The sequence below is a fragment of the Clytia hemisphaerica genome, unplaced genomic scaffold (assembly GCF_902728285.1).
Source record: "Clytia hemisphaerica strain Z4C2 unplaced genomic scaffold, Clytia hemisphaerica genome assembly, whole genome shotgun sequence".
Lineage (NCBI taxonomy): Eukaryota > Metazoa > Cnidaria > Hydrozoa > Leptothecata > Clytiidae > Clytia > Clytia hemisphaerica.
The window spans coordinates 950,758-972,761 of record NW_027104441.1 but is presented as its reverse complement, the minus strand read 5'-3'; the positions used below and the strand labels follow the sequence as shown (position 1 = coordinate 972,761).

The window sequence follows — 22,004 nt, the reverse complement described above, 5'->3', positions numbered from 1 at the left end:
CCGTTGCCTTTTAAAAGGCTCAAGGTATTATAAGATCATACTTACAAATATTAAAGACACAAGAAATTATACACAAAATCTTTCCTGCTTTCTCTTTGATTGCCTGTTCAGTCGCTACTTTACGGGGAATATACTGGCGAGAACTTATAATTTTCGTAATATGGTATGAAAAATTTGTAAAAAACTTTTTACAAAAAAAAAACTGTGCCAATAAAGAAAGATTTCTATAGTATCATTTAATTAAAACATTCATGGACTTTTAGGATCTTAATTACAAAAAATTTCCAATGTTGCTTGAACATTTTTTCTGTTACTTTAAAATTATACTATCAAGGGTCCATTATGAATGCACCCGACTGCATTCGGTTTGCTTGCTGTCCTTGCATCCACCCTTGTTGTTGACTCGACTGCCCAAATGGGCGGTTGGTTGGGCGTTCAGTGTATCGTGCGCATGGAAGTTTTTGTCCAAACAGGAGTATGCGGCACGTGATTAGACAAAAGAAGTTCTCGTTGACGTCAAATAAAACAATAAAATATTTGACGTCACAAACAACATTTTCAGTCCTCGCCTAAAAATCGATAACACTTTGCACTTACGATATCATGGAAATCATCTCATGTCTCTTCAATGGCCGATGAGAACCAACAAACTTCTAAACAACACAAGAGAAAATCGCTTCTTAATAACTTCAATCTTCGTAATATTTTTCGTAAACCGACCAACAATATGTCTCAACCATCCAGCAAAACCACCGTAAACGGAGCTAGCGCAAACAGTGAACCACCGAAAGATACACCAGCTACCAATACTCAAACACCTAAGAAGGAGTCTACTACTAAACCAACAACCGCTACTGACAATGCAACAGCAGGAGCTACCGCTGGACAAGCAGCAACGTCTAGCAGCTCCAAACAAGATGCTGCTCAAGCCGCACCAAAGCCTCAGCCTCAAACGGCATTCGATTCGGCTGCAGCTTTGCTTGCTCAATACGGTTATGGGTTAGGAGAACAACTTGGCAAAGGTAGTTACGCTATTGTAAGAGCTGCCACATCTAAAAAGCATAAACGTCGTGTCGCTATCAAAATTATTTCGAAGAAAAAGGCACCCGAGGACTATTTGACTAAATTTTTACCACGTGAGATACAAGTCTTAAAACGTTTGCGTCACCCGAATTGTATTTCCTTATTGGAGGCTATCGAAACCAACACCCGTATCTATTTGATAATGAACCTTGCCGAGAACGGCGACCTCTTGGAGTATATACGTGAACGTGGTCCAATGCCAGATGAAGATGCCCGAAAATACTTTCGAAACTTGATTACAGCTATTGAGTATTTCCATTCCCTTGGAATCGTTCACAGAGATTTAAAATGTGAAAATCTTTTACTCGATTTGAATTTCCATGTTGTTGTTTCCGACTTTGGATTCGCTCGTGGACAAATGGTCAACCCGGAAACAGGAAAGCGGAGACTTAGTCAAACCTTTTGTGGATCTTACGCTTATGCACCTCCTGAAATTCTAAGAGGTAATGATTTTGAAATTTATATTATTTATTTGTCTTTACTCCTTCAATCTTCAATTAAAATCTGTACTAACTTGAAGACTAGCTAGTGTTTCACTTGCTATGAGACTTAACTGTTCTTGCATCCCTGTAATACCCAAATGGCAAAGATATTTCATTGCATATATATTTCAGATGCCTTTAATAGTTGAACGAACTCTTGTTAACTCCATAACTTTTTAATCTACTCTTCTACTTACTATAATAACTTTATTTTTGTTTTAGGTATCGCTTATGATGGTACTATTGCAGATATATGGAGTATTGGTGTAATCTTATATACCATGGTCAGTGCAAGTCTACCTTTCGATGATTCTAATCTTAAAACTTTATTGGAACAAGTTATGCGTCCTGTCCATTTTTCAAGCCGTAAGAAGATTACACCAGAAGCTAAAGATCTTATATGTCGAATGCTTGAGCCATCGGTTGAGAAACGATTCACTGTTAAAGATATTAAAGAGCACTGTTGGTTCAAAGGTGAAAAACTACCCGCAGACGCCGAGATCGCAACTGGTGGTGCCCAACAACCAGCACCTGCCGCAGCAACTTCCTAATTTTTTCCCCTCGCAATATCAAACAGGCTGGTCCTGTAGATTTTGTAAAATATCCTATCTCCTATATTATATTCAGAAATAAAAATCAAAAAAATAAATAAAATCTTTTAAAAATTTAATTCTGAAAAACCAAATATAAATTTTGATATTCCTTTCTGTCATGTGCTTGACCATATATATTTAAGAATACGACGTAAATGGCAGCATTATTCCATTGGTTCTAGGTATTCAACAACCCAGTGTCACAGCCCCCGTGGGACCCTATACCTGCTGTAAATATCTTCCCATTACCCAGGTAGGAAAAGAATTCGAAAATGTCATCCCACTGTGAAATGCCAGTGTTCTAAAGAATATCCCTAAATGTAAACGATTGAAAGTATAGAATTTTAAATCCCTATGCATCCCACCCCCATAGGGCTTCTTCAATAACTTTCTAACGGCTAAAACATTCCCACTGTCCCACTATGTCTCACTGGCTAAAGAAATTTCGATGTATCGTATATGGTGTATAACTTATTTCAAAAAGAAATCTAGATAGGTATAAGTACAGTAGGTAAAAGTAAAAATGTTAAAAATGATCGTGCCACACAATCTTAGATATCAAATTCCTTCTAAAATTTACACTGTACCACCGTAATCACCACAAGTGGTCTTATATCACGAAGAGTTCTCTTGTAATACCACAAAAAACTTTTGGAAATAGTAGTGTTCTGTGAGATTGTTTATCAAGCCGAGAAAGATCGCGACATTATACCAAAAAGATATTTTAGGGATCGTCCATTCAAAGAAATTCATTCAAGTGTGTCAACATCTACGATTTACATGTGATAACAGACCCAACTTTTGATGGGGTTGTAACGTAAGCAGTCACTTCCTCATCCGATTGGGGTTTCTTATCAAAGATTGCAACCGAAGCTGCGAAGAGTTCATAATCGACTGAGTTTTGCGGTGCAGCACAGAACATATTTGATTTGATGCCAATCTAAGAAAAAATTTGAAACATCTATTGCATGCGCCATTTCCACACCAAGACATAGGGTCCTAGTGCCTCCTTAAGATTTTGAAAGTTTCTGGTTGCCACCCCCCACCTGTTTAAACCCCCTAGATTAAAAAAAAAACCTCTTTGCTCTCCCCTAGGCTTTTTTGCTAAAAAAATTCCCCCCTTTTAAAAAGGGAGAGGGAGGACACTATGCAAGGTATGGCATTTTGTAAGTCCCATAAAAATTTCACGCTTTTAAAACTTAAATATTTATACCTTCTCAAGTGGTAGTCGAAGTTGTCTTCTTAGTGCAAGATCACTTCTCAATCCAATAAAGTCTTTCTTAAAGAGTTTCTCTCGCGCTTGTCGTTGCTTGAACAGTTTTTGCACAGTCATAGCCATTCCGGTCTGTAATTTGTTAGCTTCTGTCGAATCAAGTGTCGATGGATCAATGTTAGAAGCTTTTAGACAGAGATTCTCGACTTTTTCTAACGTTTTCTTACTCAAGAGAGACGGTGAGTAACCGATATCAGAAAGAACGTGTCCTGGAGTCAGCTTAAGTAGATAATGCGGGATGCCGGTTTCTTCAGCTGAAAAAGAATGCACGTAAGTAAAAATTAAGACAACAGATAATAATCAGCAACGATTGAGATAGGACAAAAGGTTACAATTGAAGTAGTAGACATTTATCTCTCATAACAGATCGTCTTTTCTGCCTACACCACACTCCGCTCTAATTAGATTAAGTTTCTCCGGTCTTCTGACGACATTGTTCAGGCATATTGACGCCACCGAACAAAAAAGCGCTACGGTTCTTATTTCTAGATGCAATATTTCTGCGCGAAATCTTTCAGCCAGACAGAGAGCCAAAAAGCTGAGATAATATTCATCCCAATTCTAGATGGAAAACATCTCTAGCTTGAGGGTTGTAATGATAGGGAGAACATATTAGGCTAAATTGGTGTAAGAGAATATTTTCGAGTTCTGACGGGCTGTAATTGCTTTTCTAGCACCAATTTCAAGTCTATTTGAAAGAAATACATAAAACTTTCTTGGTAAGAAGGTGTCCAAGGTGACCGGTCAAAGCGCAATAAAGACACATCATTAACTTTTTCTTTGTTATCTACATACTTTGAGCTGTTTGTGGCTTATTCATCTTCGACAGCAATGTCCAGTCCACATTGAGAACGTCCATGGGTTGTGGCATTTTTGGTTCTTCCACCTCATCAAAAAGATCCAAGTCATCGTCAGATATGCTCTCATAACCGTCTTCACTCTTCAAATCAGTGATGGTAGCCAAGAGGTTAGTACTGGTAGAAGCGGTCGCTATAGTTTCTTTAGAATCACCTGAAATGCAGAATATTTCATTAAAAAACCAGTATTTAACAAACAAATTTTTCAATAAATATATTTATATTCAAGGGAGGGGGTCTATTAAAGGTAGGGGGTAACATATTTTTAAATGATCTTATCTAACTGATGGCAGAGGCTTATTCACCATTAACTTATACCCTGGAAAACTCTAAATATCAGTCTAAAGTCATCTTACTTATAGAAGAACTTGAATATCTTTTTAAGGTCATATATCAAGTATCAAGATTTCTAAAGATAAACAAACGCTCTCGAAAAAAGTTGAGAAAAATCAAACCATGTCACTTCTTTAATTACCTTTGCTTCTGTCCTTTGACCTGTCTCGTTTATCTTTGTCTCTCCTGTCCTTTCTTGGCGAATAACGACGTGACGACGAATCTTTGCTACGAGAAGGAGAACTTCTTGTTTTACGGTCTTGCGAATTATCTGGTGAGCGCGTCGCCTGTCGTTCCGTACTGCGGCCACGTCTGGACGATTTCTGTACGAGCGGCGAGCGCGTGGATCTACTCGAGCGGTCGCGATCACGAAGAAGATTTTCAGTCCTCGAGTTACTGTTTCTTTCTCTTTTCCCTTCCGACTTATCACGCGTGCTATCTACTGAGCGTTCGCGGCCACCACGCGAACGAACACTATCCACAGAATTATCACGAGTTCTATCCTTTTTATCTGACGATGATTTCGACGTGTCCGTTGACGATTTGAGTTCCGGTGTTTTTCGGCCTGATTGTGATCCGGAAGAGGGTCCGTCAGAAAGGTTTTTAACTGCGGATACACGTTTATGCGTTGTCGATGATGAAGATGAACTCTTCTTGTCTTTATTTTTCTCATCAGAACTTTCCATCTTCTTGGATAAGTCTTTTTTAGCTGGTGAATCGTTTCCTCTCTCTCTCTCTTTCTCCTTTTCCCGATCTTTGTCTTTATCTTTCGTCGTAGACCTGTCTTTATCTTTCGAGCTTTTCGTTGACGTCTCTTTATCTTTGTCTTTTTTACTTGCTTTTCGTGGACTTGCAGCAGTCTCTGAAAGATCCGGGCTCGTCACATTCGACAGATCACCTTTCAATGATGGCGATAACATTGATGAGTCAGCAGATTTCTTATCACTCGATTTCTTTTCACTTTTGTCTTTACTTTTAGACGGAGTTGGTGGTGCACTCGCTTCTTTGCTCGGCTCCTTCTCGTCATCAGGAGTTTTCTTTGATTCTGTAGTAGCTTTAAAAGCCATTTTACCGTCTCTATCCTCATCAGCTTTTTGATCATCAATGTCTTCACCATAATCAGGTGTAGTGGTATTCGCAGTTTCAGTTTCGAAAGTTTCTTCGTGTTTCTGTTGTTGAGTTTCACCAGTTTTCTTTGAGGAGGATGATTTCGACGATTTACTGCTTGATTTTGATGAAGAGTTTTTACTTGATGATTTTTTCGATTCTTTCCTGGATGAGGATTCATCACCTGAGCTTTCGTTATCTCTGGTCGATTGGCTGTCATCCTTATCCTTTCTTCGCGATCTGAACAATGAAATGTAAGAATGATTCTAAATACAATAGAGTCTTCAACACTCGAACACACACGGGGAAAACACAAATTTGTTCGAGTTAAGAAAATTTCGAGTTATAAAGTAAGGTTTATAAGTTATTGTTAACTGAAGGGACCATTAAATTTGTTCGAGTTAAGAAGACATCCAAGCTATAGAGGTTCGAGTTAAAGAGACGTAAGTGTTTCTGAATGGATGTTTACGAAAATTTTAATAAAGGTTGACTTTTCATAACATTTTACTTAGCAGTAGTATTCTTTGTCCTGTTAAAATTCAAATAACAGCTTGTAAAACCTATGCTCATACCTAGATCTTGATTCGCTTCTCTCATCCACGCCTCCATCTTCACTGTCATCCGAGATCTTGATGTCCCCAATCCAACCTAAATTAAGGAGATAAAGGTTTTCATCTATTAAATCCTTCCAAAGATTCAAATTCAGGAAATTTGAATTTGCGAAATATGTGTAATCGAACCAGGCTGTATAGAAAGATAATGAATCTTCTAAAATGAAATTTTATATACATGAAGTATTGACTATCAGCTACCACCTGGGTATTTGGAAAACGACTTTTTTTCACAATCAAAAAGTAGGAAGCTCCTTAGGCAATCCCAAAACGTGTTATTGGCACTTTACAACAAAAAAAAGGCCAATACTCTGGGTGGGTACAAAAGTAGCGACCTCAAGGTCGTTGTGTGTAGTCTACACATTTCGTATGCATCAAAAATACAACAGGAATGTTTCCCCGGCAATGAGAAGTTTTGCCATCCTACAGTCAGTAGTCAAAGCAAGATTTTTCGCAAGAGATGAATAATGGATTTTACATTTTATTATTATTTGGAGACGGAGTTCATATCAGTCTGGGACGGAATAACTTTTAACTCTGTACTGTATAACTCGACACGTGATAAAAACTATTCGGACTCACTGTTGTCCCGAATCGGGGATAACTCATAGGCGGGTTGTTGTTGGTGATTGCCACCACCCCGGTTATTGAAGTTCCCTTTGTTGTTATTAAATCGGCCCCCACGTCCATCATTGCTACTGTTATTGTAATATTGATCATCTTGTTGCTGCATATCCCGATTGTTATCCCGATTGTTGTACCGTTGTCCAACATCATAGTCTAGAGCAATCAAATAACATTCATCATGATCGCTTTTATTGTCAGCTTAATCAAATCTTCAAAGTCTGAAATAACTTTTACAAAATAATTAAACATATGAACGAATAATCTTTTTCATTTCGCAAAGAAAAACAAAATCAAACGCGCTTACGTCTTTACAATGTCATTATACAGTTGACGCTCTCTAATTCGACGTTCTACTATTCGATAGGCTCCCTTATTCGATGAAATTTAAAGTCCCCGTCAACAAGAAACTCTCATAAACAACGCTTCCTTATTCGATAAGCACCCTTATTCGATGAAAATCAAATTACCCTTGAAGATCGAATTAGAGAGCGCCAACTGTACATTTGAATTTCCTTTTTCTATAAAAGTTTCTTGCAGAATATTTCTGTTTAGCGCAGTAGTCGTACTTATGGATAACAATCCAGAAATTTGCAAACGAAAACAATTTTTGCTGAAAATGCAAATTAACGAGAATATTTTGAGATATGGACAAAGCCTGCCGCTCATAAAAACTGTTTAATGAAAACTTCCCAAATTATATGCCGCTTTGGTTTTAGCTTAGTTTGTTCAGCGAGCTTTTGGATTGTTGGCCGTAAGTACGGAAGTCGTTCAGATGAGATGTAGTTTTTATAAGATACTTTGATAATTGGTCATTTGAAGTGATAAAAATGACGTATTCTTTAGAAAAAGTAACAGATTTGTTTTATTACTGGTTACCGTCAACTGCTCTAACTTGGGACTATATGACAGAACATGGGACGGCTATTCGGCCACCATTTCACCGAACCTCCAAAGTCATTTGATTTGAGTACCGAGTAGGCTTTTAAATCGAAATATGAAAAAAAATCCGTAGTGGAACACACGCGAATGTCTGGAACACACGCGAATGTCTGGAACGAAGAAGACCATATTAGTTGCAAAACAATGGAGCGTTTGACGTCACTCGCGCGCCAAGTTACACACTCGTTATTTGTTAATCTAATCGGGCGATAGGAGGTTAGGCGGCGGGCGTTCTCTAATTCTCCAATCGACGTCCGGTCATTTTGAATGAAAACAAAAAAGTTAAAAAGGGCGCGCTATCAGTGAAAGTTATCGTGACATGTATGACAGAAAGTATGATTGATAAACTTGGCGGAGTTATCAAAACAAATTTGTTGTCAAAGAGATTTAACAGTAAATGAAAATACAGGCCAGATATCAACAGTCCCATGTTTCGACCAATCGTCCCAAGTTAGAGCAGTTGACGGTAACGACCAACCAAATCACATAAGAACTTGTAAAAACTCTATCTCATTCCTAGTCGTCCAACAACAAAAAAGCCACTCACCACGTTGTGTGATATAGCGTTCATTGTGTTGGTTCCTGTTGTTGAATCCACCTCTATTGTTGAAGTTGCCACGCCCTCTTCCGCCACGCTGGCGACCACCACCACGACCTCCGTAGTTGTTCATTTGATGGTGATTGTTATCGTTGTTACCATAGCGACCACCAGCATCATCATTGTTGTAACCTGTAAGTCAATGAATGGATTATTAGTTAACAGATAGTCTACTCTCATCAATACCAGTCTGTCCCTCTGAAGAATCCTACATTGTAACACGCATGCATAATCTGTCATTCTTTAGACCATATGTAGTTAATTCCCGTGATAAACAAATAGGAATGGATATGTAGGTGTAGTACAATCACAAATTTCGGTCGGAGTTGTGGATGGCGACATTTGTCGTTTTTTACAATATGTGTCGTTCTTTTGTCTATTTTTAGTAAATGCAGGATTCTTTAGATAAACCCCCTCATACATACTTCTCCAGATACATAAGACAAGGTGGGCCTGAATTATTACTGAAACTGATATTAATGGTTTGGTTTGTATTCCGAAAGTACAAACGTTCAAAAGCGCTTCATCAATGTATTGATTTTAAGCTATGTTAGTATCAGTAATTTGAAAATGAAGGTTGGACTGAAATGTACATTTGATATTTGGACATCCGAAATCCAAAAATAAAAGGTCTTAAAACAGGTTTTCATGATAAGTTCATTCAAATATTCAGAATTCATACAACCATAACAGATGTACACACATCAAGATAAGGAATATTCATATATATGCACCATTACATCATTTACCCAATAGCTGATTGGTTGTAAGTGACGTAAAATCAGTCAATACGTCACTTACAACAAATCAGCTGTTGGGTTCGCGAAAGACATTGCAATGGTGCATATCATGTAAGCTACTATATAAATTGATAAAACCTGGTGTCTGACCTTGTCTACTGTTCCAACCACCATCGTTATCCATATTATTGCCACCGCCTCCTCTGTTGTTGACATAGTCTTGGCGATCATTGTCCCTTCTAAGAGTATAAGCAAGAAGACAAGTATAATGCAAGCGAATCACAACCCTAAAAGGACCACAGAACCGCAAAATAGGGTTTCCCCAAAACGTCAAAATAACTTCCATAAGACATTAGTTTAAAAGGTTTAACTAATTCATTGAATATGTTTTGACAATATTGAGATACACCTTTGTTTTGCCTGGGAGTGGGCGCTGCAAATCCCGAAAAAAGACAAAAAGCCAAAATTTAATTGCTTTTATTAACCGTACATCCTGTGCCCAAGTTCAGGAGTTGCCATAAAGCCATTATGGTAATAACCGGGAGGGCACATTGCTATACATTGTATTGCTTTTATTAAAAATAATAAGGTCTCGGAATTTCAAAAGAAAGACTTTTGCACATAATACAAACCTGTTATCGTATCTATTATCATAGCCACCATCCACGTCACCGCCCCTATTCATAAACCGCCCTCCTTGACGCCCACGATCATTGCGATCAAATCTCTGGTTATTTCTCTGATTATTTCGATTGTTATTGTATTGGTTCTGCTGGTTATTATTTCTCCAATTGTCTTGTTGATCATTATAGTCCTGGTTTCGGCTGCCTCCACCCCGGTAATTTTGTTCATAATCATTTCCACCATGTCGGAAATCATCCCGCCCGTCACGGCTTCCTCCACGGTTCATATGATAATCATTGTTATCTCTGTTAAAATTGGCCGAGCCTCCTCTATTCCAATCATCGTCTCTGCGGTCACCACGATCATTATAATTTCTTCGGTTACCGTCCATTTCGTTTGGCCCACCACCAAGACTGGCACCGTCATCATCAAAATTTCCACCACCGGAACGTCTCTTATTACTACCACGGCTATCACTGAAATTGCCACCACGGTCACCGTATTTTTGCGAGTTCCTCTGTTTGTTCAGATTTCGTTTTCCACGGTGATCATCGTCACCGTCCTCCTCAGGACTGTATCCCTCAGACTCTCCACCCTCTTCTGAATAATCATCACCACGCTCCTGTGGAGGAGTATTTTGTCGTCTCCCTTTATTGTCTTTATTACGGAATTTCCCGCTCTCCCCCTTTGATGATTTCTTCTTGTAGTGCGCTTCCTCGTCATGTTGTTCCTCTTCTTCGCTGTAAGATGGAGAACGATGTTTCTTAGATTTCTTCTTAGAGCGTCGGCTCTCCTCTGGAAGAGATTGCATTTCTTCGTCGCTTGAACGGGCGTGTGATTTGTTTTTCTTTTTCTTGTGATGAGAAGAGCTTCCAATATCGTCATCGTAACGGTTTCTCTTGGAATCGTTATCCTTGTCTTTACTTTTCTCTGAAATAGTACAGAAACTTTTCATTGAGAAGTTATATTGGTTTTGCGCGGTATAGTCGGATGGTAGAATTGAATTTCCTATGTAGGATTCGAAGCCATTGATTTCCCTACTTAAGTTGCACAGTCAACGTGCTTTTCACACAAATATTAGATTGAAAGTAATATTTAACGCAAGAGTAAAAAAAGTCCTCTCGCAATTCATGAAAGCGCTAGATTCAAAGTGTGCCGGAAATCTTAACGTATTACATGGACCACTTGGGAAAGGCTGAATCGGTCCGGGTTATAAAAAACAAAAACCGTTCGTCTTTATAAAAGAGCTTAGGAGAGACTGTGACTCAAAACTACTTACTTTTCTTCTTTAGTTCTCGTTCATTATCACTTGTCGGTGACATGTACTCGGTCTTACGCCGAATTTTTCGGATCTCATCTTCGTCGTCATCGTGACCCACGATATTTTCGTCATAATAACCGTCATCGTCGTCGACTCGTCGCTTTTTACTTTTTGGTGCGTAGTCGGGTGACGATTTTTTCTTCTTGCGATGACTTCGTTCTGTGGATGAAATAAGTAAGATATATACAGGATAACCTGGACAGTATAAATCTCAATAGCTTTGCCGATTAGACGATAACTACTTAAATGAAATAAAATTTCGCCGTCGAGCTCATCCACATAATTTTGAGAAGGAACTAAATTTTACATATTTCACTGAAATGTTGAAATGTTATTCCTTGTAAGGTCATTCGAAAGAAGTCTCTGTATGTCTCTTTTGGGATATCTCCCCGATCCGTGAAACCACGAAATTTAGTCCCAAAGAAAATCCTATATTCAAGTATTATTTCAAAGCTCTAAAGCATTGATGAGTAGTGCACTCTCGAATCGAAAAGACTTTGAAAATTTTTGACCATATTCTGCCAACGAGTCAACAAAAGCAGTACATTTTGGTTCTTTACCAAATGGATTTCTAATTTTTACTTCTATCACCCCTTCCATCAGGTCAAGGCAGTACTGAAATTTCGAAATTGTAACATTTAAATTTCCTGAAATTTCCAGTATCGAAATTTATGATAATTATTGCGTGTCATAAAACAAGTACCTGTTTCAATATCATCATCTTCTGAGTCATCACGGCGCCCTTTTGACGGGGCGTACACCACAGCCGATTGCGGACTTCGTTGCCGTGACTTTTTCTTCTTTGATTTCGACGACGACGACAACGACGAAGACGGCGGCACGTCGTGATCATTATAGTCGTCGACATCGGAGTCCCGCGTGTGCTGTGACGATTTCTTCTTCTTGGAACTCTGTTTTGGTTCTGCAGAATAGAGAAACAAGCTGTTACGAAAGAAGAATTTTCTATTTCTCCTTAGTATAGTGATTGATTTCCTAGGGTTCCGTCGTTTTTTATAAGTTTCCCATTTCCGCACTAAGATTCTTGTCACTTCTCCTTTTCGCTATTTTCCCCGTGCTAACCAGCATGGAAAGGGTTTGTTTCTAAAGGTAGGGAAAATCTTGTGCCTACCTTTAGAAACTAGCTAACTTTCCGAAGCTTATTTTTCAACTATCCGAAATCCTGGTCTTTTTCCGCAAGAAAAATGGCAAGGAATCTTAGTGCGGAAATGGGAAACTTATAGAAAAACGACGGTTTATTTATAGATGCGATGGACAAGTGGTGTATGACATGACATTAGTTCAATAATCTAGGCTCTACTGTATGTTTTGCTCAGATACGGCTGACTGTGTACCCCGTAAAAGCGAAGAATTTCGCGGCCGAACGAAGTGGCGAAATTCGCCGAAAATTCGGGATGGAAATTTTCATCATTAGTTTATTTTAGCTGCATTTTTTTGAAAAGACTGCACAAAATAGTCACCTGGTAAAATTTGGTATACGATCGATTGCTAATAAGATGATCATACTTAAAGTCAAAAATTGCTCTTCTTTCATTATTAATCACTAGGGCACCAAATTAATTTATTGTTCTGCGGGCACGAACGACTCTGTTTTTTCCAAAATCGAAAAAATAATATGATAAAAAAAAACTTACTGCACACGTCACAATTATTTTAGTTTCAGTTTTTTTTTTCTTATTTTGACCTTCCGACCGCAGATTTTAAGAAATTCATTTTTATTATACCGACCGACCATATTTTTCTGGAGGTCTTCCCGTAGAACAATAAATTAAATCTGTCTCACCGAAACAGATTAGAAATTTGGTCATTTTAACAAAAGTCAAGTGTAAACCTGATTTTCTTCGGTCAGTAGATTCTTGATAAACTTGAACATCCTCTATTTCTTCACCATAATCTTCTTCACCGTCGCTAAATAGGGAAAAACATACTAAACCATATCATTTAACATACCATTTGCTTACAGTGCATTTTTTCAAGAAAAGAAAGACAAATTTTTCTTTGCCGCGCAGCGCGAGCACGAAATGTTTAAAATTCTTTATTGTTTATTCTGCTTTTTCTGCATAGAGGCCACATACCTCCTTTTTTTCTAATGAAAAAGAATATCTTTAAGCCCGGCTCGGACTGATCTAAATTGCGATAAGCACAACTCATAATGTAGATTTTTGTCATTTTTCTCCAAGTGTCTATATAAATACTTCAGGTATCCCGCTGTTATTGATACCGCTATCTACATTTCTTGTTCGCCTTTTTTATATGAAATATGTTTGATTTTAGATAGTCAATCGAAGAGCTATCCACAATTCATTAATCTTCAGTCTGAACTAGACTTTTGGGGGAAGATTAAAACGAAAATGCAATCATCCTTTTAGGTAGTGCAAACAAAGTACTAGGCTGCGCACATCCCCAGAATTTATTTTGATATATCAAATCATATCAGATGGGATGCGTGCAGCCTAACAGAGTGCACATTTTTAAACATTCTGTTTTTACTTTTACCGATGTATAAAACTTTTGAATCACCTTTTTAAGGCTTTCTCCTTATCTTTTTCACCAAACTTAAGGGAGCTAATTTTAGCGGGAACTAATTTTAGCGGTCGAAAAAAAAATCGAAAAAATCGCGATTCGCAGGAATAAATTTTCGCAATTTTCTCCTATTGTGGACCTGTGTGGACACAATTCTTTCATTTTCCTATGGATTTTTCAAATTTTTGGATGAAAAGTGGCCACATTTGTAATTCGCGGATTCTAATTTTCGCGGTTTTGCCGAACAACCGCGAAAAAAGCGAAAATTAGTTCCCTTGAGGTAAAACATTTTGTACAAACAAACAGGGACTAGAAGTTGAAATATACATAAAACAGCAAGTAGAAATAGTGGAGATACAACATCTCCAAAATATATAATAATATGATTATCTCCATCAGATAAAAAAGGAATAACAGCAGAACCGCAACACCAAGGAGTTTCGGGAAATGGGGATAAAGAGTGTTACTGTATCTACTGGATTTGAAAATTTATGGCATAAATAATTTTTTTGAATAATTTTCTACAGTAGTTTATTCAATATTCTAGATATGGTTAAAAATTATTCAATCATTAAATTAATTACAAAGAATATGCACTATTTCGAAATAATTTCAAGTCCAACCCTATAAGTCTATAGGTTCGTCTAAGAAGCAGTGAAACACCGGTCCAGACATTATGATCGAAGAATTATGCCAAATGTTGAAACGTTTCCAAAATGTAATAAGTAGCATTTTGCTAAAAGTTAAGTCTGCCGGGAAGAGTTAAAAACGAATTCAAACATTGTCATTTAGTCGTAACCAATATTTTCCCAAAATCAAAATCATCCGTCACATACAACAACCTCTATCTGTAAAAGCAATTAAGTATTACAAAAGGGCTAAGCTACCAGCATCCCTTCGATTTGTTTTTCTATAAGGGATGGGAGTTGGCCTAAAAAATCACGTCCGCTTAGAATCTTTTTACATTACAAGTTTTGTAAGGTGAAGATCCTTGACAACATTAAAATTTTCACGGGAAAGAATGATATGATTAGATACACAAAATCATAAGCCCTGTTTTTTTTATTGAGCTTTGGTGTAAAGTACTGTAAAGTTTAAAACAAAGAATTAAAGCGGAAGCTTTTTCGAGTCTGATTCGCATTCATTATAACAAAAACTGTTTCACAGGGATGCGTGCAGCCTAGAGTAGAGCCAACTCCTCAAGTCGTACACTAAGCGAAGCTGACATTGCATACAGAATAACCGTCCGTTCATTTGGGCTCACTTCACATATAGCATAGCGACGTTTATACTTGTCTGTTCGCAATTGAAAAAAATGATTCTGTAAAACTTCTTGTAACCGATTTTCCCGATGCAACTCCTCCATGAATTCGGGGAAATATTCTCGCCCGTTTTTCGGATCGGGGACTGTTTCTTTAGGTTCATCAGAAGATTTGTTATAACAGACTGTCTTGTTTGTGATATACTGACTTTTGCGAACTGAAGGGAACATTACATCAGATTAGTGTAAATGCCAAAAACCCTTCACGTAAATGCCAGACTATATGCACCAGTGTGTAAAAGTGAATTATTTTATTTAATTCGATTTTAGAGTCAGTGAGTTTTCCAAAAAAACAACAATAAACTTATCAGCCAAGTTAAAATGACGTCATAAGAGGTACTCTGAGGAAGTCCAGATCTCAATGAAATTGACGATAACTGCAGCCTTTTATGAAAGTTTCTGAACAGTTCCTGATGAAAGGTCTAGTGGAAGCAATAAGAGAGGTCCGTCTATCAATTCAAAATGGTGTCAATCGTTTATATATCTCTTATTATAACAACAACCCGTGCCACAACTTAATGATTTGATGCACTCTCTCTTAAATACTCGTAAGCAAGTAAGAGTACTTACTAACAATAGTATAAGATAAGACAAAATTACATGTATGACGATAAAAATGGCCTATATGTAAAGAAAATGAAAACTCCCAACCTTCATCGCCGTATGCTATAAGAAGTACATTATGCAAGCTGGGAAGTTTCTTATATTTTCAAAGTTCCACTCGACTAGTATAGGTGTAAGAGCATTAGTGTATGGAATTTGACTTCAAACGCTCATAACCGAGCTGGCACACAGCATTGAGACGTTCATTTGTCGTGAAATGGATGTTATTTGTACATCAAATTGACATTGAAGTAACGTTCATTAGATTGTCACCCCTTGGTAATAGAGCACATGTCAAGAAGCCTCTTGTAGATATGTCAAATAGAACTTGATATTCTTACAAACGATAGAAAGAATGAAGATAGAAAATTTGTGTTTCTTAAATTTATAACAGCTGTAGTATTCGCACGCCTGCAATTTGAGAGAAATTTATTGAAAAAAAGAAGACTTATTTCGAAATCGCTGATTTTACGAAAAGGACACTAATTCGGAATGAATAATTCAATAGCACGTGGTCCAAGTGAGAGTTAAAATTATGCATACTGCGACGCAAGCTTTAGGCCCTTTAGAAACATTCTCTTCTAACTGTGAATAATAGCGAAGTGCAAAACTGACAATGAAATCCTAGTCAGTTCTGGTTTCAAACAAAGATTCTTACAAGAAAAAGAGTTCAAATTATTTTTAAAGCAAATTATTAGGACTCAGACGATGGATTAATATTGAAGCGAATCGGAAAGCTAATTACGAACTCAACGTTACTACGACCAACGGCGAGAAACTACGCTTTGAGTGAAATCCTGTCTACCTCGGCGAGACGCTAGATCGAACCCTCTCTTTCAACCAGCACCTTACAAACGTTTCTTCGAAGGATAAAAAACGCTACAATCTTCTTCAAAATCTTGCTGGTAGACGCTGGGGTGTAGACTTTACCACCCTCCGCACAATCGCATCGGCTCTGTGCTATTCAATGGCAGAGTATTGTTCACCAATCTGGAGCCATAACACGCATTGTAAAAAAATTGACGTTTCTCTAAACATCTGTTTGAAACTCTTAAGCGGATTCAGCAAACCCACACCTACTGATATCCTCCCGGTTCTTTGTGGCATTGTTCCTAGTGAACTGCGCAGTGATAAAGAGTACACTAGACCTAAGCAATCGTGCTCTCTCCAACGACCAAATGCTGCACTCACTGACCTTTATATACCCTGGACCAAGTTTCTCAATCCCGGCCAAGCAAATTCTTTGATCGGAGTTTTTTGAAAAGTGGTACCCTAATGGCGGCACTACTCAATAGCGGTGTAAATGCACCGAGAGCGCTAGACCTATTTTTCCTCGAAAACTTTTGATGACGTAGCGTCGTTAGACGTTAATGTTGAACACTGCAAGGGCTTCTTTACGGGTACCAATTCCAAAAACTTCGATCAAAGATGACGGATAAAGCTTGGTCCAGGGATATATAAAGGTCAGTGGCTGCACTCAGTCGCAAGGAACCCTCTACTGGACGTCAGACTGAAAAGCAGAAATCTACTCTCGAACAGAATGCACTCGCTTACTGCTGATAATGTAGAAAATGCTTCAACTCGATCATGGGCTGAAACAAAATGGCCTCAACTTTGGAATGAGTTTTTCTTCCATTTATCCTAATTAGGATATAGATTTTATCCTTGTTAGGATAATTTTAGGCTAAATACTCGCATTAACCCTAATTTGCAATAGTGCCTGACTGTTAAAGTGCTTGTTGAAAAGATATTCAAGAGTGGAATATTTTCAATAAGAAATTTTTTTCTTTTAAATCAGAGAATGAAGAAGAATGAAAATGAAAAAGAAAAAATCAATTTCTTCAATAACTATGCTATGATTATCATTTTCACACGAGTGATTCTTTGATCTTAGAGTATAATCAATGTGCTAAAATTTAAAACGTTCGAAAAAAAATTATTCAATTGAAAGATATAGTCTAAAGTTTATCACTGATTGATTTTGAAAACTATCGTAAAACAACAAAAAAGAGCCCTTTTTCGTGTCAACAAGAGTTCTGAGCCGTATTTTTTGACAGAATAAATATTTTTTGAATTTTTCGCATTTAAGATTAAAGAGTTTCTGATAATTATAAAAAAGGAAGATCATAGGACCATTTTTCAAAAAGTCTTCTTCTTCACTTTTCATCTTCATCCTTCCATATTTTTTAATTTTTTCTTTTTTGATAAGAATTTTAACGAGCACAAAAGCACAAAAGTTATAGCCTTTTTTTTTGTCTCCACTGCAGATTATATTGAGACAGACTTTATATAAAGACAAAATTTATAAAGACAAGAGCCTACTTCTGGCTGAACTGAACTTTGCTTTTTGATAATTCTTGACGAAGCTGAGTCCAGTGAAGTAGACTAGTAGCATTTGACTACTTTTGGGAAAATATAGTTAAGATTGGGAAACAAACATGAATAACAGATTTGCATTTTCAGACGGTCTTTACCTTGCAAAAACAAATAAAACCTAAGCAAGCTCAAGCTTAATATTGAGAACTGCTTTATACTACCGGGCCACTTATAGTGAGGTCTGTTAGCACATAAAAACGTAAGAATACTTCAGATGGTGATTAAAGCATGAAATTTGGCACAAATGATCCTTAGAGGGTCTAAATCTTAATTTTAAACAGTAACACCAAATTTTGCCACCTGGCCACCTGCCAGATGACGTCATCAGGTGGCTGGGCAAAAAATTATTTTTTTGAAAATATTCAAAATCTGATGGTATCAGCGGAAAGAGCATGAAATGCTGATGAAAATCGAGGTATAAAACATGCCTTCAAAATCTTCCTATCAAAAGTTATGAAGGTTTAAAGTTTTGTGATGACGTCATCATAAGCCTTTCCAGGCAAAACCTAAAATCCCGTAATAACGGAACTAGTTGACCAAATTTAGTGTTTTATACATGAATCCATGTCAAAATTCGAAGTTCCATCTGATGCTTGGGTCTAAACAACATAGGAAGGCTTAAAACATCCAAAAAAATTAGTTGGTTGTACACTGTGTTCCTGAAGGGAGAACGCTGCGTTGATTTGCCTTGTAAAGCTCAAAATCTAAGTTTTAGTATTCTGTAGGATTTAAAGCTTTTAATTCAATTAGAACATCAGAATCGGAAAAAGCAATGAATTTTGATATGATTTCATGTATAAAACATGAAATTTGGTCAATTTGTACCAAAATTACGAGGTTTTTAAGTTTTGCCTGGAAAGGCTAACGATGACGTCATCAAAAAACTTTCAACCTCTATAACTTTTGATAGGAAGATTTTCAAGGCATGTTTTATACCTCAATTTTTATCAGCATTTCATGCTCTTTCCGCTGGAACCATCAGATTTTGAATATTTTCAAAAAAATAATTTTTTGCCCAGCCACCTGATGACGTCATCTGGCAGGTGGCCAGGTGGCAAAATTTGGTGTTACTGTTTAAAATTAAGTTTTAGACCCTCTAAGGATCATCTGTGCCAAATTTCATGCTTTAATCACCATCTGAAGTATTTTTGTGCTAGCAGACCTCACTATTAACCGCACCAGCCAGTCTATCATAAAACTTAAAAGTGGACCCTGGGCTACGCCCCATAAAGCTTTTTGAAACGAATGTAAGTCTTAACATAAAATTTACATTATACAGAACGTATCCAAGAAGGAAACAATCCAAAAAAAAGATAATGATAATGAAAGACTTACCTCCATGACTTCTCACTCTTGCCTTTTCCCTACAAAGTAAAAAATATTAGAAATCTTTCAGTAACAATAAAAAAAATCCAAATTATGCCTTACTCGCCAATACCACTCAACCAAACTGAATACTGTAGTATGGTGGTTAAACTTTCTCATTCCTGGAAAGACTTTCCTATTGCCACTTTACAACGAATAAAGACCAACATCCTGTCTGGGTAGGACAGTAGCTTCAATTCGCAAGGCGCTCAGTCCAAAAACTGCTGTGTGTTGTCTACGCACTTGTACGCAGCAAAAAAATTATTTTTGCCAGTATACATGGAAAAAATTGCGAAGAATTCCCAGAAATACGCCAGGAATGTTTCCCGGGAATGAGAATATCTGCCAACCTACGGTATTCTCTGAATGGAATAAAAGCAAAGTTTAAAACACTTTTAATAATGGCCGAGATATTTGAACATTTTGCTAATGGCAAAAAATTTTTCAGATTCTTCTCAAGTTAACATTGTATCAAAAAATATATTATAATTTTCGATTTGGAGGGACATCATAATCTTGAAATTTCATGAAATTTTGTAAGGGTTGATGGGATATCCAGGTTGGACCAAAGCTAAGATGAAAGCTAAGGCTACACAGATAAAATTTAAAAGGCGACAACTGCATAATGGTTAACATTGCGTTGCAAGCGCGCAAGTAAATGCACAATGAGAAAGTCTTTTCAAAAACGGAACAATCCCCACCCAAGACAGCAATTATTATTATAGGATAGATAAATTATAGGATAGATAAATTACTGCACCAATAGCAATATTGCAGCAAAAATTTCAAGTGCCCGACATGATTTTGTTGCAAGTACTTGCAGTTTTTCCTTGCTATTTTGTTTGTCACTGAACGTTTTCTTGTTTGTGTAGTTGCACAAAAATGGCTAGATGCTGGCTAGACTGCAATAAATTTCTGCCATGTGGAAAAAACATTACTGTAGCCTTCAGCTAAAGTAAGTCAAATAGGATCTTCTGTTGCCTTGTGTACCCTTATAAACTACTCACCATAGATTTTGAACCAGTATGTCCGAGTCTGTCAAAAACACTTTTCTTTCTTTGTTGATTTGATCCGCTGCTACTACCACCACCTGACTGGAACATATCTCCTGATGTTGAAATCTTACGACCAGCATCAATTGTGACTTTTCTTTTAGAACCAGACATCCTTGTTAAATTTGATTTAAATGGTTGCGTTTTATTTTATAGCTTCTTTTTTAAATTATTATTTTTCATTTTCTTTTTATTTGGAACTTCTAAAAATCATAAGTTTGTTTACAGTGGAGAGTCAAAAATAATTTGAAAATGCAAGAATTGTTGAGAAAAAAATTTTGAAATGTGTGAGAATGTTTTAATTTCCAACTTTTTTTAAACTTTTTTTCTAAGCAAGAGGGGGAGAAAGTGCCTATAATCTGTCTCAATATAATTTGCAGCGGGACAAAAAGACAAGAAAGTTTCATGAATTTTTTTTTGCATTTATTTTTTTCATTTTATTTTTTTTGACGTTCTAAGATTAAAGAATTTCTGATACATAAATGAGGATCATAGCATTATTTTACTAGGGTAGGGCGTCAACAGTCATTTTTGAGGCAAAGTCAGAAAATTCAAGATGTAGTGTTTTTTTATGAAAATTTAACCTATTGTGAGGCATCGTGCGCAATTTTTAAGGTCAGAAGTTCAAAATTGGCCGAACCCCCCGGGGGGTACTGATTCGCACTGCAGGCAAAAATTGGAAAAAATGGCCTTTTCTGGCCTTTTCAGGCCTGTAAATATGTCAAAACTATTGCAAATCTTATTTTTTTCACTTGCTGTACTAAATTTTATGAAGAAACAACAAAAAATAATCATATTGGATTGAAAATTGTGCCCATTAGAGCCCTAAACGAGCCGTTTAAGCCAATTTTGGGTAGCAAAATGCTTTTTAAGGCCAATTTTGCAAGCTCATGAACTTCAAACTTATTGATTCGCATGTCTGAAATTTTCAGAGATGGAAGTCTTCAATAAAGTCTTTAAGCAAAATGAATTTCAAGTTTTTCACTTTTTTCAAAAAATCATAATGGCGTCTTCAAAAATCGCTTTTTAGCAAAAAAAGATCATATTTTTCAAAAAAATAGCATTTTTTAAGGCAAGCTTCTACAAACTGAGTTTAAATGCTGACTGAAATTTTTTTGCAGTGATAGTATACTTGAGATACTCCAGGGAAATCAAAATCATTTGCGTCTGGGATGCGTCTATGTGCGCCATTATGGAAATAAAATTCCTGCTAAGAGCCATTTTTCAGGCCAAAAACCCAAATTTGGACTGAAAAAATCTCTAAAATGTCAATAGACATGGGTCCAAATTTTCTTGCAGTGATAGTATTCTGGAAATACTACAGGAAAATCAAAGTCATCTGGGCTTGGGATTTGGGTAATTCCACCATTTTGGAATTGAAATTCCTGCTAAAACGCAATATTTCAATCAAAAATCCAATTTTTGACTCAAAAAATCTTAAAAATTGCAATAGACATGAACCTTAAATCTTTTTGCAGTGATAGTCTTGTGGAAATACTCCAGGGAAATCAAAATCGTTTGGGTTTAGGATTTGGGTATATCCCCCATTATGGAATTG

General features: G+C 36.9%; 2 protein-coding genes across 3 annotated transcripts; one reads left to right on the top strand and one right to left on the bottom strand.

Annotated features, from left to right (window-relative positions):
• Window positions 1-727: 727 nt before the first annotated feature.
• LOC136820860 (testis-specific serine/threonine-protein kinase 3-like) lies at window positions 728-2,211 on the top strand. Its single transcript, XM_067077098.1, has 2 exons — window positions 728-1,526; window positions 1,788-2,211. The coding sequence occupies exons 1-2, from the start codon at window positions 728-730 to the stop codon at window positions 2,114-2,116; spliced, it is 1,128 nt and encodes a 375-aa protein (XP_066933199.1). The 3' UTR covers window positions 2,117-2,211.
• A 405-nt stretch (window positions 2,212-2,616) lies between these two features.
• On the bottom strand, window positions 2,617-20,659 carry LOC136820944 (uncharacterized protein DDB_G0283697-like). Of its 2 annotated transcripts, none has more exons than XM_067077177.1 (14): window positions 20,402-20,659; window positions 19,365-19,393; window positions 13,038-13,114; window positions 11,892-12,110; window positions 11,147-11,347; window positions 9,876-10,797; window positions 9,382-9,482; window positions 8,453-8,635; window positions 6,922-7,119; window positions 6,301-6,376; window positions 4,764-5,968; window positions 4,227-4,442; window positions 3,372-3,685; window positions 2,617-3,098 (listed from the first exon to the last, which is right to left on the bottom strand). In XM_067077177.1, exons 1-14 carry the CDS (start codon window positions 20,558-20,560, stop codon window positions 2,928-2,930), a joined length of 4,071 nt encoding a protein of 1,356 aa, XP_066933278.1. In that variant the 5' UTR covers window positions 20,561-20,659; the 3' UTR covers window positions 2,617-2,927. The 2 variants fall into 2 exon arrangements, with proteins under 2 accessions (XP_066933278.1, XP_066933279.1); XM_067077178.1 differs by having other exon boundaries at window positions 9,394-9,482.
• Window positions 20,660-22,004: the final 1,345 nt, after the last annotated feature.